Here is a 16,115-nt window from a genome sequence, read left to right as displayed (position 1 = left end):
TGCCCTTGAAAATGGTCACATTTCTTCATCTGTGAATACCCATCACCTAAATTTCCTCTCATACACAATTTAACTTACTATCACCATGCTCAGTGAAAATATGAGAAAAAATAAACACGTCAAGAATTTTTACATTTTGACCAAAAACCTGTGACACTTTCAGACAAACAACCTGAAGCACAAAATTCAAGGTATTCTAACAGGTGTGATGCCTGAGGCTCAAACATTAAACCCATCCAATGTTTTCAAAGGCCACCAGAGCAAATGCTTTGTGTCCATGACTGTGCTGAAGGAAGCGAGAAGGTATCTGACAGCCAAAGCAAGTATATTCTTCAGAAAGCTCATACTTTGTTAACATGTTCGTCCTGAATACAAGTAGAGGTCTTTACAAGTAAAACGATGGCTATACAACACTCAAAATATATCAGCTTTATAACCTAAATTCACGTTATAAACAAGTACCAGTCAAGTACTTACATAAAAATTCTATCAGAATCTGTGAATAATTATTACCTGGGCCTGGAAGATACAGCTTAGATTGTTATTCATCTTCCCTACCTCATAGCAGAAATCATCTGTTTCTCTTTGCACAATCAAATTTCATATTTATCAAGTTAAAATGAGTACATGGTGCTTACAGAGAAATAGTTTGCCTCTAGTGCAAAGACCCCAAAGAATTTAAAAAGTACACGCATTAATTCAGAATAAAAACTAGAGGGAGGGGCAAGATGGCCGGAGAGTAGGGTCCCCAGGTCACCTGTCCCCGCCAAATTACCAAGAAAACCTTCAAATTATCCTGACAATCTACGAATTCGGCCTGAGATTTAAAGAGAGACCAGCTGGAACGCTACAGTGAGAAGAGTTCGCGCTTCCATCAAGGTAGGAAGACGGGGAAAAAGAAATAAAGACACAAAGGCCTCCGAGGGGAAGGGGCCCGCGAGGAGCCGGGCTGAGGCCGGGGCGAGTGTCCCCAGGACAGGAGAGCCCCGTCCCGGAGGAGCAGGAGCTGCACCGACCTTCCCGGGGGAAAGGGGCTCGCGGGGAGCTGGAGCAGGACCCAGGAGGGCGGGGATGCCCTCGGGCTCCCGGGGACAGTAACAGCAACTGCGCCCCGGGAGAGCCCCACACCCCGCGGCCGAGCTCCCTAAGGGCTGCAGCGCGCACGGCGGGACCCGGAGCAGCTCGGGGGGCTCGGGGGCGGCTCCGCGGAGGGGGCTGCGGGGCGGGGGCAGCTCGGGGGGCTCAGGGGCGGCTCCGCGGAGGGGGCTGCGGGGCGGGAGCGAATCCAACAGCGCAGGCCCCGGAGCACAGGGCGCCGGGACACAGCCCAGGATCCCGCCTCCCCCGGGACAGGCAGAGGCCGGGAGGGCCCAGGACAGCGAGGACGCTCCTGCCCCAGCTGAGCAGATCAGCGGCCCCGCCCCGGAGCCTCCAGGCCCTGCAGACGGAGAGCTCCGGAGCTACTGCGGGGGCTGACTCCAGGGCTCCAGAGCTGGCCCCGCCACTGGAGCTGTTCCTCCAGGGGCCTCACGGGGTAAACAACCCCCACTGAGCCCTGCACCAGGCAGGGGCAGAGCAGCTCCCCCAACTGCTAACACCTGAAAATCAGCACAACAGGCCCCTCCCCTAGAAGACCAGCTGGACGGACAAGTTCCAGGGTAAGTCAAGGGACTTAAAGTACACAGAATCAGAAGATACTCCCCCGTGGTTCTTTTTTTCTTTCTTTTCTTTTCTTTTTTTTTTTTTTTTTGGTTGTTGTTGTTGTTGTTTTGTTTTGCTTTTTGATTCGTTTCCTTCCCCCACCCCTTTTTTCCTTTCTTTTTTTTTTTTTTATTTTTTTATCTTCCTTTTTTCGTTCTCTTTCTCTTTTCTTTCCTTCTTTCTTTCCTCTCTTTTTCTCCTTTTCCCAATACAACTTGCTTTTGGCCACTCTGCACTGAGCAAAATGACTAGAAGGAAAACCTCACCTCAAAAGAAAGAATCAGAAACAGTCCTCTCTCCCACAGAGTTACAAAATCTCGATTACTATTCAATGTCAGAAAGCCAATTCAGAAGCACTACTATACAGCTACTGGTGGCTCTAGAAAAAAGCATAAAGGACTCAAGAGACTTCATGACTGCAGAATTTAGAGCTAATCAGGCAGAAATTAAAAATCAATTGAATGAGATGCAATCCAAACTAGAAGTCCTAACGACGAGGGTTAACGAGGTGGAAGAACCAGTGAGTGACAGAGAAGACAAGTTGATAGCAAAGAGGGAAACTGAGGAAAAAAGAGACAAACAACTAAAAGACCATGAAGATAGATTAAGGGAAATAAACCACAGCCTGAGGAAGAAAAACCTACGTTTAATTGGGGTTCCCGAGGGCGCCGAAAGGGACAGAGGGCCAGAATATGTATTTGAACAAATTCTAGCTGAAAACTTTCCTAATCTGGGAAGGGAAACAGGCATTCAGATCCAGGAAAGAGAGAGATCCCCCCCTAAAATCAATAAAAACCGTTCAACACCTAGACATTTAATAGTGAAGCTTGCAAATTCCAAAGATACAGAGAAGATCCTTAAAGCAGCAAGAGACAAGAAATCCCTGACTTTTATGGGGAGGAGTATTGGCGTAACAGAACACCTCTCCACAGAAACCTGGCAGGCCAGAAAGGGCTGGCAGGATATATTCAGGGTCCTCAATGAGAAGAACATGCAACCAAGAATACTTTCTCCAGCAAGGCTCTCATTCAAAATGGAAGGAGAGATAAAGAGCTTCCAAGACAGGCAGCCACTGAAAGAATATGTGACCTCCAAACCAGCTCTGCAAGAAATTTTAAGGGGGACTCTTAAAATTCCCCTTTAAGAAGAAGTTCAGTGGAACAATCCACAAAAACAAGGATTGAATAGATATCATGATGACACTAAACTCATATCTGTCAATAGTAACTCTGAATGTGAACGGGCTTAATGACCCCATCAAAAGGCGCAGGGTTTCAGACTGGATAACAAAGCAGGACCCATCTATTTGCTGTCTACAAGAGACTCATTTTAGACAGAAGGACACCTACAGCCTGAAAATAAAAGGTTGGAGAACCATTTACCATTCGAATGGTCCTCAAAAGAAAGCAGGGGTAGCCATCCTTGTATCAGATAAACTAAAATTTACCCCGAAGACTGCAGTGAGAGATGAAGAGGGACACTATATCATACTTGGAGGATCTATCCAACAAGAGGACTTAACAATCCTCAATATTTATGCCCCGAATGTGGGAGCTGCCAAATATATAAATCAATTATTTACCAAAGTGAAGAAATACTTAGATAATAATACACTTGGTGACTTCAATCTAGCTCTTTCTATACTCCATAGGTCTTCTAAGCAAAACATCTCCAAAGAAACGAGAGCTTTACCAGATGGATTTCACATATATCTACAGAACTTTACATCCAAACTCAAGTGAATACACATTCTTCTCAAGTGCACATGGAATTTTCTCCAGAATAGACCACATACTGGGTCACAAATCGGGTCTGAACCGATTCCAAAAGATTGGGATCGTCCCCTGCATATTCTCAGACCATAATGCCTTGAAATTAGAACTAAATCACAACAAGAAGTTTGGAAGGACCTCAAACACGTGGAGGTTAAGGACCATCCTGCTAAAAGATGAAAGGGTCAACCAGGAAATTAAGGAAGAATTAAAAAGATTCAAGGAAACTAATGAGAATGAAGATACAACCGTTCAAAATCTTTGGGATGCAGCAAAAGCAGTCCTAAGGGGGAAATACATCACAATACAAGCATCCATTCAAAAACTGGAAAGAACTCAAATACAAAAGCTAACCTTACACATAAAGGAACTAGAGAATAAACAGCAGATTGACCCCACGCCCAGCAGAAGAAGAGAGTTAATAAAGATTCGAACAGAACTCAACGAAATCGAGACCAGAAGAACTGTGGAAGAGATCAACAGAACCAGGAGTTGGTTCTCTGAAAGAATTAATAAGATAGATAAACCATTAGCCAGCCTTATTAAAAAGAAGAGAGAGAAGACTCAAATTAATAAAATCATGAATGAGAAAGGAGAGATCACTACCAACACCAAGGAAATACAAACGATTTTAAAAACATATTATGAACAGCTATACGCCAATAAATTAGGCAATCTAGAAGAAATGGACGCAGTCCTGGAAAGCCACAAACTACCAAAACTGCAACAGGAAGAAATAGAAAAGCTGAACAGGCCAATAACCAGGGAGGAAATTGAAGCAGTCATCAAAAACCTCCCAAGACACAAGAGTCCAGGGCCAGATGGCTTCCCAGGGGAATTGTATCAAACGTTTAAAGAAGAAACCATACCTATTCTCCTAAAGCTGTTTGGAAAGATAGAAAGAGATGGAGTACTTCCAAATTCGTTCTATGAGGCCAGCATCACCTTAATTCCAAAACCAGACAAAGACCCCACCAAAAAGGAGAATTACAGACCAATATCCCTGTTGAACATGGATGCAAAAATTCTCAACAAGATACTAGCCAGTAGGATCTAATAGTACATTAAGAAAATTATTCACCATGACCAAGTAGGATTTATCCCCGGGACACAAGGCTGGTTCAACACCCGTAAAACAATCAATGTGATTCATCATATCAGCAAGAGAAAAACCAAGAACCATGTGATCCTCTCATTAGATGCAGAGAAAGCATTTGACAAAATACAGCATCCATTTCTGATCAAAACTCTTCAGAGTGTAGGGATAGAGGGAACTTTCCTCAACATCTTAAAAGCCATCTACGAAAAGCCCACAGCAAATATCATTCTCAATGGGGAAGCACTGGGAGCCTTTCCTCTAAGATCAGGGACAAGACAGGGATGTCCACTCTCACCACTGCTATTCAACATAGTACTGGAAGTCCTAGCCTCAGCAATCAGACAACAAAAAGACATTAAAGGCATTCAAACTGGCAAAGAAGAAGTCAAACTCTCCCTCTTCGCCGATAACATGATACTCTACATAGAAAACCCAAAAGTCTCCACCCCAAGATTGCTAGAACTCATACAGCAATTTGGTAGCGTGGCAGGATACAAAATCAATGCCCAGAAATCAGTGGCATTTCTATACACTAACAATGAGACTGAAGAAAGAGAAATGAAGGAGTCAATCCCATTTACAATTGCACCCAAAAGCATAAGATACCTAGGAATAAACCTAACTAAAGATGTAAAGGATCTATACCCTAAAAACTATAGAACATTTCTGAAAGAAATTGAGGAAGACACAAAGAGATGGAAAAATATTCCATGCTCATGGATTGGCAGAATTAATATTGTGAAAATGTCAATGTTAACCAGGGCAATATACACCTTTAATGCAATCCCTATCAAAATACCATGGACTTTCTTCAGAGAGTTAGAACAAATTATTTTAAGATTTGTGTGGAATCAGAAAAGACCCCGAATAGCCAGGGGAATTTTAAAAAAGAAAACCATATCTGGGGGCATCACAATGCCAGATTTCAGGTTGGACTACAAAGCTGTGGTCATCAAGACAGTGTGGTACTGGCACAAAAACAGACACATAGATCAGTGGAACAGATAGAGAATTCAGAAGTGGACCCTGAACTTTATGGTCAACTAATATTCAATAAAGGAGGAATAGACTGGAAGAAAGACAGTCTCTTCAATAAATGGTGCTGGGAAAATTGGACATCCACATGCAGAAGAATGAAACTAGACCACTCTCTTGCACCATACACAAAGATAAATTCAAAATGGATAAAAGATCTAAATGTGAGACAAGATTCCATCAAAATCCTAGAGGAGAACACAGGCAACACCCTTTTTGAACTCGGCCACAGTAACTTCTTGCAAGATACATCCACGAAGGCAAAAGAAACAAAAGCAAAAATGAACTATTGGGACTTCATCAAGATAAGAAGCTTTTGCACAGCAAAGGATACAGTCAACAAAACTCAAAGACAACCTACAGAATGGGAGAAGATATTTGCAAATGACATATCAGATAAAGGGCTAGTTTCCAAGATCTATAAAGAACTTATTAAACTCAACACCAAAGAAACAAACAATCCAATCATGAAATGGGCAAAAGACATGAACAGAAATCTCACAGAGGAAGACATAGACATGGCCAACATGCATATGAGAAAATGCTCTGCATCACTTGCCATCAGGGAAATACAAATCAAAACCACCATGAGATACCACCTCACACCAGTGAGAATGGGGAAAATTAACAAGGCAGGAAACCACAAATGTTGGAGAGGATGTGGAGAAAAGGGAACCCTCTTACACTGTTGGTGGGAATGTGAACTGGTGCAGCCACTCTGGAAAACTGTGTGGAGGTTCCTCAAAGAGTTAAAAATAGACCTGCCCTATGACCCAGCAATTGCACTGTTGGGGATTTACCCCAAAGATACAGATGCAATGAAACGCCGGGACACCTGCACCCCGATGTTTCTAGCAGCAATGGCCACGATAGCCAAACTGTGGAAGGAGCCTCGGTGTCCAACGAAAGATGAATGGATAAAGAAGATGTGGTTTATGTATACAATGGAATATTACTCAGCTATTAGAAATGACAAATACCCACCATTTGCTTCAACGTGGATGGAACTGGAGGGTATTACGCTGAGTGAAGTAAGTCAGTCGGAGAAGGACAAACATTATATGTTCTCATTCATGTGGGGAATATAAGTAATAGTTAAAGGGAATATAAGGGAAGAGAGAAGAAATGTGTGGGAAATATCAGAAAGGGAGACAGAACGTAAAGACTGCTAACTCTGGGAAACGAACTAGGGGTGGTGGAAGGGGAGGAGGGCGGGGGGTGGGAGTGAATGGGTGACGGGCACTGGGGGTTATTCTGTATGTTGGTAAACTGAATACCAATAAAAATAAAGAAAAAAAAGAAAAAAACAATAAAAACTAATCAGACTACGAGATGTAGACAAACACAGGAATAGTAAAGTAGATCAGCAGATGTAAAGTTCTATAGATTATTTTATTTAGACTTCCAATTGAGTGTTCTATAAATGATAGACACAGTAAGAGAACAAATCAGAGCTTGAGGTAACTGTATCGTTTCCATACAAATACAGAGAAATAAATTGTAGGATTTAAGAGGCTATAATTTATATGAAACAGGACTACTCAAAAAACAAAAGGATTTTTAAATATTTATTCAGACATACCCCCACTGAGACAGCATTAATTTCTTCTGTGTCCTCCTATGCATTTTGCTGGAATTCCTACTATTGTATTTTACTTCTAAAACTTAGCTAGCTTTAGATTCCCAAGTATATGCTTCTTAAGGGCAGGAGTGTACTTCTTTATAGCTCTTGTATAACTCACTGCACAGCAGTCACTGAATAATTAACTAATTGACTGCTTAATTATGAAACTGTGCAGTTACCTTTGAAGCATGAGGCAAGTTTATCTTTCTTATGATCTACTGTAGCATAAGTGAAGAAATTTATTATGCAAACTCAGAAAACTGGCAGTATATTCTAGACAAAAATTTTTACCACTAATTTATACTTAGAGGTATGCTCCCTATGACAGGAGTTCACGTTAGATTATTCTTCACTGTGTTTAACATCTTAGCTTAATGGCATATTTACCAGTCCATTTTAATACATGTAACATTTCGATTTATATTGATACATTAATCCTACTGATGTAAACTTCAATAGAAGTAGTCAAAACAGAGGAATTCAAACAAATTTATTCCATATTGTTCTGGAAGGCTCCAACACAGTCCTAAATATAAAAACATTCTACTATCCCTATTCTTCATTCTGTTCTTCATTAAATGTGAGAACAAGTTATTTGAAATTGAAAATAACTTTGTTTAGTAATTTGGGGGTAGTGGTGGAGATATTTGAAACAAAAAGAAGGAGTAAATTAATGAATATGACTATTCATTATAGTATATATTATATTCATTCATTCATTCATTCATTCAATATCTTTATTTGGGCTCCAGTAAAATTAAACCTGGGAATATTTTGAGTTTTTTAAGGGGGGATAGAAAAAACAAAAAGAAACAGAAGCAAATAAACTTGACTGTAGCTAAAGAGTCATTTTAACATGATTTATTTCAGTGTCATATTTCTCAATTATTAGTAACAAATTTCAAAATACAGTGACTATAACTCAATTAAAGGTAATTTTTCCTACTTACTGAGACATAACAAAATGTGACCCAATTTTGCAAATATCCATCCTGTTATTGAGCTCAATGAAATCCAGAAATTAAAGAGGTTTTTGTTTTTTGGGTTTTTTTGGTGGTTGTTGTTTTTAAGAAAAACTGTCTTTGCAGCAGCCAGGGGAATGCAATTCTCAATCTCTTGACTGCAGGGAGTATAAATGACCAACAGTCCAGCCTCAGCTGCTACCCTGTGAAATCCATCACAACAGGTGAGCCGAGGCCATGCTCCCACGGGCTTCTCCCAGCCAATGTCTGAACACACCAAGAATACTAAAATAGGACACAGGGGCTTTAGCTTGAAGATTCCCCAAGGATCCTGCCAAGTTCTCTTGGAACTATACAGCAGCCAAAGATACATCCCTCAACTCACCTTTCTTTCTCTCCTCCACCTGGCATCAGATCTGCAGTGAGTTAGACTTCTCCCCACCTCCTCCAGCCCTCTCTCCTGGTCCTCTAAGAGGCCTTTCCCTAGTCCCATGCATATTAAATATCTTGCTTCTCAAAAGACCCAGATTAACACATCCTTGTTCTACAAAGCAAGTTTCAGCAAGAATATCACTTCCAAGTTATCTGATTCATAAGTATTATAAATGAAACTTCATATTCGACAGGACACTTTCACCTTTTCCTCCTGTTCTCTAATGCAAGCACCTCATGCACTTTAATATGTAACCATGAGATATTTTTTAAGACCATGTGCATGCCAGGTGTCTGCATAGGTCTGAAATTTGATTTTCCTCTAATAACAGTTCTAAAGATATCAAAACTTGGATTATATTTCTGCCTTTTGCCTCTTTGAAAAACATCTTCTGGGGTAGAGCAAGATCTACCATGAGAATCCTAGAAAGACTTATCAATCATTCCTGTCCATGGAATCCTGTAAGGGTATCATCTACCACCCTTGTCCGATGTCCCTTTAGTTATAACTAAGGTAGGAAAAGACTTTGTAGGATCACATGAACCAAAATTAATGAAGGTTTCATTCTATTCAATCTACAAGGTACCATGAATGTATAGGGAAAATACGAAGAGGATCAGACTGAAGGAGAAGTCAATAGGCTAACAGGAGAAGGTTCAGTGGTCTGTTCCCCACTGCATGACAATTCACCCTGAGTCTCTTACATTTCTGCACACATTGCAAGTAGAGGCTCTGGTGGTCCATCTTCTGGATGATCTTTTGAATGATGTTTGAATAGTAAATCAATAGGCATGCTTCATGTCCAGTATAATTATGATAATAGCTCTCTGGAGTTAAAAGCAGGCACTATTACAATCCATTATAAAAGATCAGAGTCTTCTAAACTCAGAAGTTGCACAACCTGGCATCTCCACCTTATCTTCAGACCCTCCAAAAGCAAGGATTGGACTCAATTTTATCCTGAACTGAGAATCCTAAAGTTTATCAGCCAGCTGGGAAGCCACATTGAAAGCATGATTACGCAGCAGCCACCCATTTGATAAAGGTCCCAGTTGGGGACCCCAAATAACTGCAAATAATACTTTCCATCCAGAAGCACCATGTAGACCATCAAGACTATCTATGTTATGAAAAAGTGAGATGTTAATTTGTTTGTCTCTCCAAATTCAGACTCTCACCTCAGAGGTCACCATAGAAGACATTCAAGCATCTAAGCAAACACTAGCATTACACCATCAGATAACTATGAAGAGCTCTCCAAACTAAGGCTACAAGTGGTCCTAGAGAAAAACATAACTATTTATATATATCCGTATGCATTTATCCATATGATGGGAGCCACCCAATCAGAAAAAGAGGTAAGATATTTGTCCCTGATTTTAGTTTAAGTGATCAATGATACCCCATTGGCCTTAGAAAGCACTCAGCTTCAACTCACTAGCTAGGGATGTTTTGGATAAAAGAACTGCCCTAGACTTCATTCTTACTGAACAAGGGGAAGTCTGTGCAATCACTAATACATCATTCTGTACCTGACTACCTCAGGCAAAGTAGAAAGATCAATAGAAAAAATTAAGAAAGACTTCTGGTGTTCTAAGTTAGACCCTGATGGTCTGTGGGATTTCTTCACTTGACTGCATCTGGGACCTGGAAGGCCTGGCTGAGGTCCATACTGCAGGTTGGCCTCAACCTGCTGCTCGGAATCTGGCTGAGCAACAGCCTTAGATAAATACTCTGAGACAAACTGATTTCATCACAGCCTGTGTTGATCAGAATAAGTGCTGCCAATGATGTGAGAGTTGAACTCCCTGTACTTATGGTTTCTCTCCTAAAACACAATCCACTGCAACTGGAAATTGTGGCTGATACAAAGCTGTACTCAGCCACTACTGCTGCTGTGAGTAATGAAGTCTTTTGTTGTGGACCAAGGGATTATGTCCTCTCGTAGCACCTATAAAACTTATGGCAGACTAACACACTAATATACAAGTGACGTAAAATCACAGACCTTTCATGTTCTTGACACTCTCTACCCATGAGTCCAAGAGGACTGAAAGAGGGAGAAATCATAGGAAAACATAGCATGCTGTCACCACAAGCCTGAGAATAAATGTACAGAAAAGCAAACATCCACTCAAAAAACTCTAGGATCCCCACACCTTGATTCCTTTTCTGACAGAAAATCTACCACAAACAGTCCCATGACCAACAGCAAGAGTTTGAACAAACTCTTCAGAATCATATCTAATGTTTCTGGTAGCAAAGTATGGCTCTAAAAAGAGAAGGGATAAGACACACATAGAAAAGAGAAATAAAAGGGAAAAAAATAAAAATAACATAAATTCAACATGTGGTTGAAAACTAGATATTGGTTTACCCACACTTATTCCAACCCTCTTCTTGTAAGGAAAACTGAGCCTACACGAGGGGGCAATCACACGTATTAAGACTGGGCCCCAGGAGGAAAGGTTTGGTGCTTTGAGAAGACGCACTGCCATGAGTCCCAGTGTGTCAGGTACCGACCAGAGTAGACTATTGGGAGAGGCATCTCCCATAAAGCACATTCCCAGAAGTGGCCGGCATTTCTTCTACATTACTTCTGACTAATATCATCCACACATGGTTCCCTGGGCCTGCCAAAATTCTGTTATGGTACCCAGTACCACATCCTGCTTAAATTACCCACAGTGGCTTATGCTGCTTGGATCTGTAAACCCCTTTCTGATACACCTGAGAAAAATACATATTTATTTTGAGTCTGATATTTATATTAGTACTTTCTTGAAAAGTATGACTTTTCTTACTCTCTAAGGCCTAAAGATAATTTTAAGTTGTTTCTGGCACTTTTTTTTTTTTTTTTTACTGTCTTACTGTACCCTATGAGTGGGAGGAATGAAAGGATGTTCAATTCTATCAGAAACATGGGCGATCACATTATCTCATTATCAGATTCAAAAAAATCTAACAATCTTCCTTTAAAAAGTACTTTGTTATGTAGTTTGCAATAAAAGACCAATGAGAATTTTTTTTACTTTACTATCTCCCATTTTCTCCAATTTAAAAGCAAACAGTTTCTATTTTGTTCAGCAACAAACAAGTTGTATTTTTAATTTGGTGATTTGTTAATATCAACCACACTAGTACATTTCAATAAATGCAAATTACATAGGTAATGGTATAAAATGGGCACTTATATCAATAGCTTTATGGAAAAAATGATAACCAGCTAATTCTAAAATATACTTTACTTATAGAAAATTCAGGAACACCCATAGAGGAAAGTATTTTTAGATATTACTAAAGGGTTGCTTGATCTTTTTAAAGGAAATAGAGAACAACCAGCAATCCCAGAAAAGACAATCTACTTACTTCCCCACCACCCTCCATCTCCCTATGTTAGCTATCTAGAAAACAGTACCCTTAGCCCCTAACTTAAGCTTGACACCTGCTAGCTTAGGCTTAGTAATAATGAGAAACTTCCTTCAAAAGTAAAAACGCAGAACAAAAATGTTGAGTAGGGTAATTTTAATCTAAACAGATGAGAAAAATGAAAAAAAAATGCTAAAGTGAACTTTCTATTCTCAATAAGAATTAAACTTTAAAAACTGCATCAAGGAATTTTAGTGTTTCAAAAAATAACTAACCATAAAAGACAATATAATTACTTAAAACTAAGGCAATTAATTTCATAAGAGCAAATATAATCAGCCACCTATGTCTTGGAAAAAAAAATTTCAAGAATTGAGTCAAACAGATGACTTCAACAACTATCCAAGGGAGATGTTCCTGGCTAGCGATGCCCTCACCCTTTTTCCCTTAACACTAAATATGGCAAACAAGCAGTCATTAAAAAAAGAAATCATCTCCACCAATATTCACAGGTAGCATTATCTATAAAAGTCAAAAAGTAGAAACAACCCACATATCCACCAAATGACAAATTATAAATAAAATGTTGAATATGCATAAAATAGTATAATTATTTGGAGGGGAAAAAATGAAGTTGTGATACATACCTCAACATGAACACTGAAAATATTAAGTGAGAGCAAAAATTAGAAAAGACCACATGTTGTATGAATTTTATCAAAAATCCAGAATATCGAAAATCTATAGACACAGTAGATTAGCAGTTGCCTAGAACTAGAAGGAATGAGGGTATTGCAGGGTGATGGTGAAGGAGCTGGAGGGGGGATAAGGGGATTCTTTTAGGGGTTATGAGAATGTTATTGATTATAGTGAAAGTTGCATACAATTCTGATTATACAAAAATACTGACCTGTCCGCTTTACATGGGTAACTTATGATACATGAATCTTATCTCAATAAAGGTGTTTTTAAAAAGGAATTATTTCAATAATCATACCAAATGTTTAAATATATTTTAATTTCTTCAAATCTTAATGTCTTCTATAAATACATTCCCAATTTTTAACTGACCATTTGATTTCAGAAATTCTTATATTTACTAGCTACATATAAATTTAACTATACCAATCTATTTTCCATATGGAAAATTGAGAGTAATCACCCATAAAAGAAATGACTAAACACACCCAAAAATGTTTTTGATACATGTAGTTTGCCTTCAGGTTCATATGGCAATCAGTTATAATTCTAAAGGTTTACCTCAATGTTTGAAAGCCAAAACAAATTAACATGCAAGTAACCAAGAATTTTAAGGTTGTAATTATCACCTTTCAATTAGTGAGTCATTCATGTTATTTACCTAGATGAAACATGGCTTAGTTCTTAACAAGACATTCTTTACCCCTTTCCTCAGAGCTTTAAAATGTTAAGTAGCCATAATACTGCTATCAACAAATTGGGACCCCAGTTTTACCAAGTTTTTTTTTAAAAAACACAACTGTTACACAATTCTCTGATGCCATTTATTTATGGCCACATCCAACACTTTCCTCGACCCCATCCCAAACCTTTGGCAACCACTAACCTGTCCTCCATCTCTAAAACTTGGTTCATTCAAGGACACTAAATAAATGGAATCACCCAGTGTGTAACCCTTCATGATTGGCATTTTCCAATCAAGGTAATTCCCTGGAGATTCATGTAAGTTGTTGTATGAATCCATAGTTCATTCTTTTTCATTACTGAGTATTCTGTAGAATGAGTGTACCACAGTTGAACCAATCACCTGTTAAAGAACATCTGGATTGTTTCCAATTTGAGCCTATGACAAAGCTGCTATAAAAGTATGCATATGGGTCTGTGTGTGAACCTGCATTTCGTTCATCTCAGGATATGTTCATAGTATAATGCTGAGTTGTAGTAATATAACAACTTTAACATCAACATAGCTAATGTTTCTGAAGGAGGAAGATCCTCTTCAATCTCCATTCTCCACCGACTTTGTTTTTAGTTTAACAAAATTACTTCCTAAGGCTAACACTTACCAACATTAATGTGAAATAAACATTTTCAATACACTAATCTATGTAATTCCCACATCAACAATGAGATAGTGATCAATATTATCCTTCTCTTACAAGTGAGAAAACTGAAGCATAGAAGTGATCGGGACATGATCCAGAGTCACAGAGCCAGGATGCAAAGGGCTGGGGTTTAAATTCAAGCTGCCTGACTCACAAGTCTCCTCCTTGCATCATAAGATACCACCCTCCTCCTCCCACTCTTGGGACATGTGTGTTATTAGAAAAGTGTGTGTATATAAAAAGTATACATTAGTATAAAAAGTGCTTAAGGGATAAAGTTTACATGTGACTCTTACATTTCCTAAGTGAGATTTTAAGAATTGAACATGATCTCTAATACGCTACACAAATGACCAAAATTAATCTGATAACTTGGTACCATTTGTACAAATATTATATGAATAAAAGATAACCTGAGTATTAAAGGAAAATTCAGATAAACTAAGTGTTCAGCTTTTCTCTACAAATCTCAATTTACTATTCATTAAGGCTTGTGGTAAATAGGAGCTCTGGAGCCAGATGAGAAAGGAGGAGAAGAAAAATGAAAGCAATGGTGTATAAAAAGACTTTAGAGAACACATCAAAATACTGAAGGAGCAGAGTCCACATCAAAGGTGGACAACATATCCCAGACCCCTCTCCCAGGCTTTCTGACAAGCCCAGATAAGTCAGGAGGGGCTTTCTTCCAGAAGCTCCAGGAAGGAGACCTACACAACAGGGACCATATACTCGAATTTCCAGGCCCACCTCCTGGCAGAGAAACAAATCACTAAAGGGTTCCTCACTAGCCATTCACAGCGTCATCAGAAAGGTCACCATCACAAACACCATCATCGGAAATGCCACAGTAAATTTATTAATTTGACCATCCCTAAGATTTTCTGATTGTTCATCAAAAACCATCTTTCTCCCTTAACATGAAGATTTGGTTTTTCTATTCCTACCACAGCAAGAAACAATACAAAGGCCAAGCTACACAGAGCTTTAAAATAAAATTTAAAACTAACTTTTTACTAATTAAGAGTGAAATAGATTTACTTTATAGCTATTAGTACATCTTGGTTTTCAAATATTGCTGCACAGTAGAATCATCTGAGAATCTTTAAAAATCCCAACAGTCGGGTCACATCAATTAAATATTAAAAATATTTGGAGGTGAGGGGTCAGATATCAATTATTTTCTTAAAGATATTCAGGTTATTAGCAATAATTGTAACAATAATTTCAGAATAAAAAGCTCTTCTTTATAAAAAGGAGAAATTAAATGAATATTAGTTATGCAGCTTGAACACTATAATGGTGAAGTCTAAAAGTGACTTTCTAGGAGCGCTTAAATATTTAAATATCTTCGAAAATCTTAGTGTACCTTGGTCTCATTATTATTCCTGTAAACTCAACTTTTCCAACATAAAAACTAATAAATCAGTGAAAAGCCATAATTCATTTAATTGCCAAAACATTTTAAAATTTGTAATCATTACCTAATGAGATAACAAAGAATAAACAATTCATGGACTATAATTATATATTTTACACAGATCTCTAGTAAGTCGGCTTCTAGGAAAGTAACCTAAGGAAATAATAATAGGTACATGCTAAGTTATACCTGAAAATACATTATGATATATTATCCATTTGAATTCTCTGCATTATTTGAAATTTTACCAAATACTAGAGGATATGCAGGGCTTCATCCTTGAATGTTACAAAACAATACAGAGGATTATACATGAAACCTACTTGCAGTTGAACTGAATCATGCCGGAGACCTTCCACAATGGATGAAAATCTGTCAATTTTTCTTTCTTCTCCAGCTGATGTTAAAGCTTCTAAAACCTCTTCGAGGCTATCAAAAATTTTGAAAATAATTAGACTGCAAATAGCAAATAATCCAAAGGCCTTAATACAACTGCTTGATCTGCTGAACTCCAGAGTCCCTACTCTTAGGCAGACAGCAACATTTTGAAAGTTTACTGAGTACATAGCATGTATCAAGTACTACTACATGCTTTTTTTTTTATTCCTTTATTCCTAAT

The 16,115-nt window shown here is 38.7% G+C and overlaps 1 protein-coding gene across 18 annotated transcripts in view; it reads right to left on the bottom strand.

The window, feature by feature from the left end:
* DIAPH3 (diaphanous related formin 3) overlaps positions 1-16,115 on the bottom strand; it is a 512,559-nt gene that overhangs the window by 337,564 nt on the left and 158,880 nt on the right. For all 18 annotated transcript variants that reach the window (XR_013355827.1, XR_013355826.1, XR_013355823.1 and 15 more), the window contains one exon: positions 15,820-15,925. Coding sequence is in view for 12 of the 18 variants with exons in the window: in XM_077855466.1 (XP_077711592.1) it covers positions 15,820-15,925 (106 nt within the window). In the remaining 6 variants the exon portion in view is untranslated. The remainder of the gene's footprint in view (positions 1-15,819; positions 15,926-16,115) is intronic.

Source organism: Canis aureus, chromosome 17 (assembly GCF_053574225.1).
Source record: "Canis aureus isolate CA01 chromosome 17, VMU_Caureus_v.1.0, whole genome shotgun sequence".
Lineage (NCBI taxonomy): Eukaryota > Metazoa > Chordata > Mammalia > Carnivora > Canidae > Canis > Canis aureus.
This window is presented reverse-complemented; position numbering and strand designations above follow the sequence as displayed.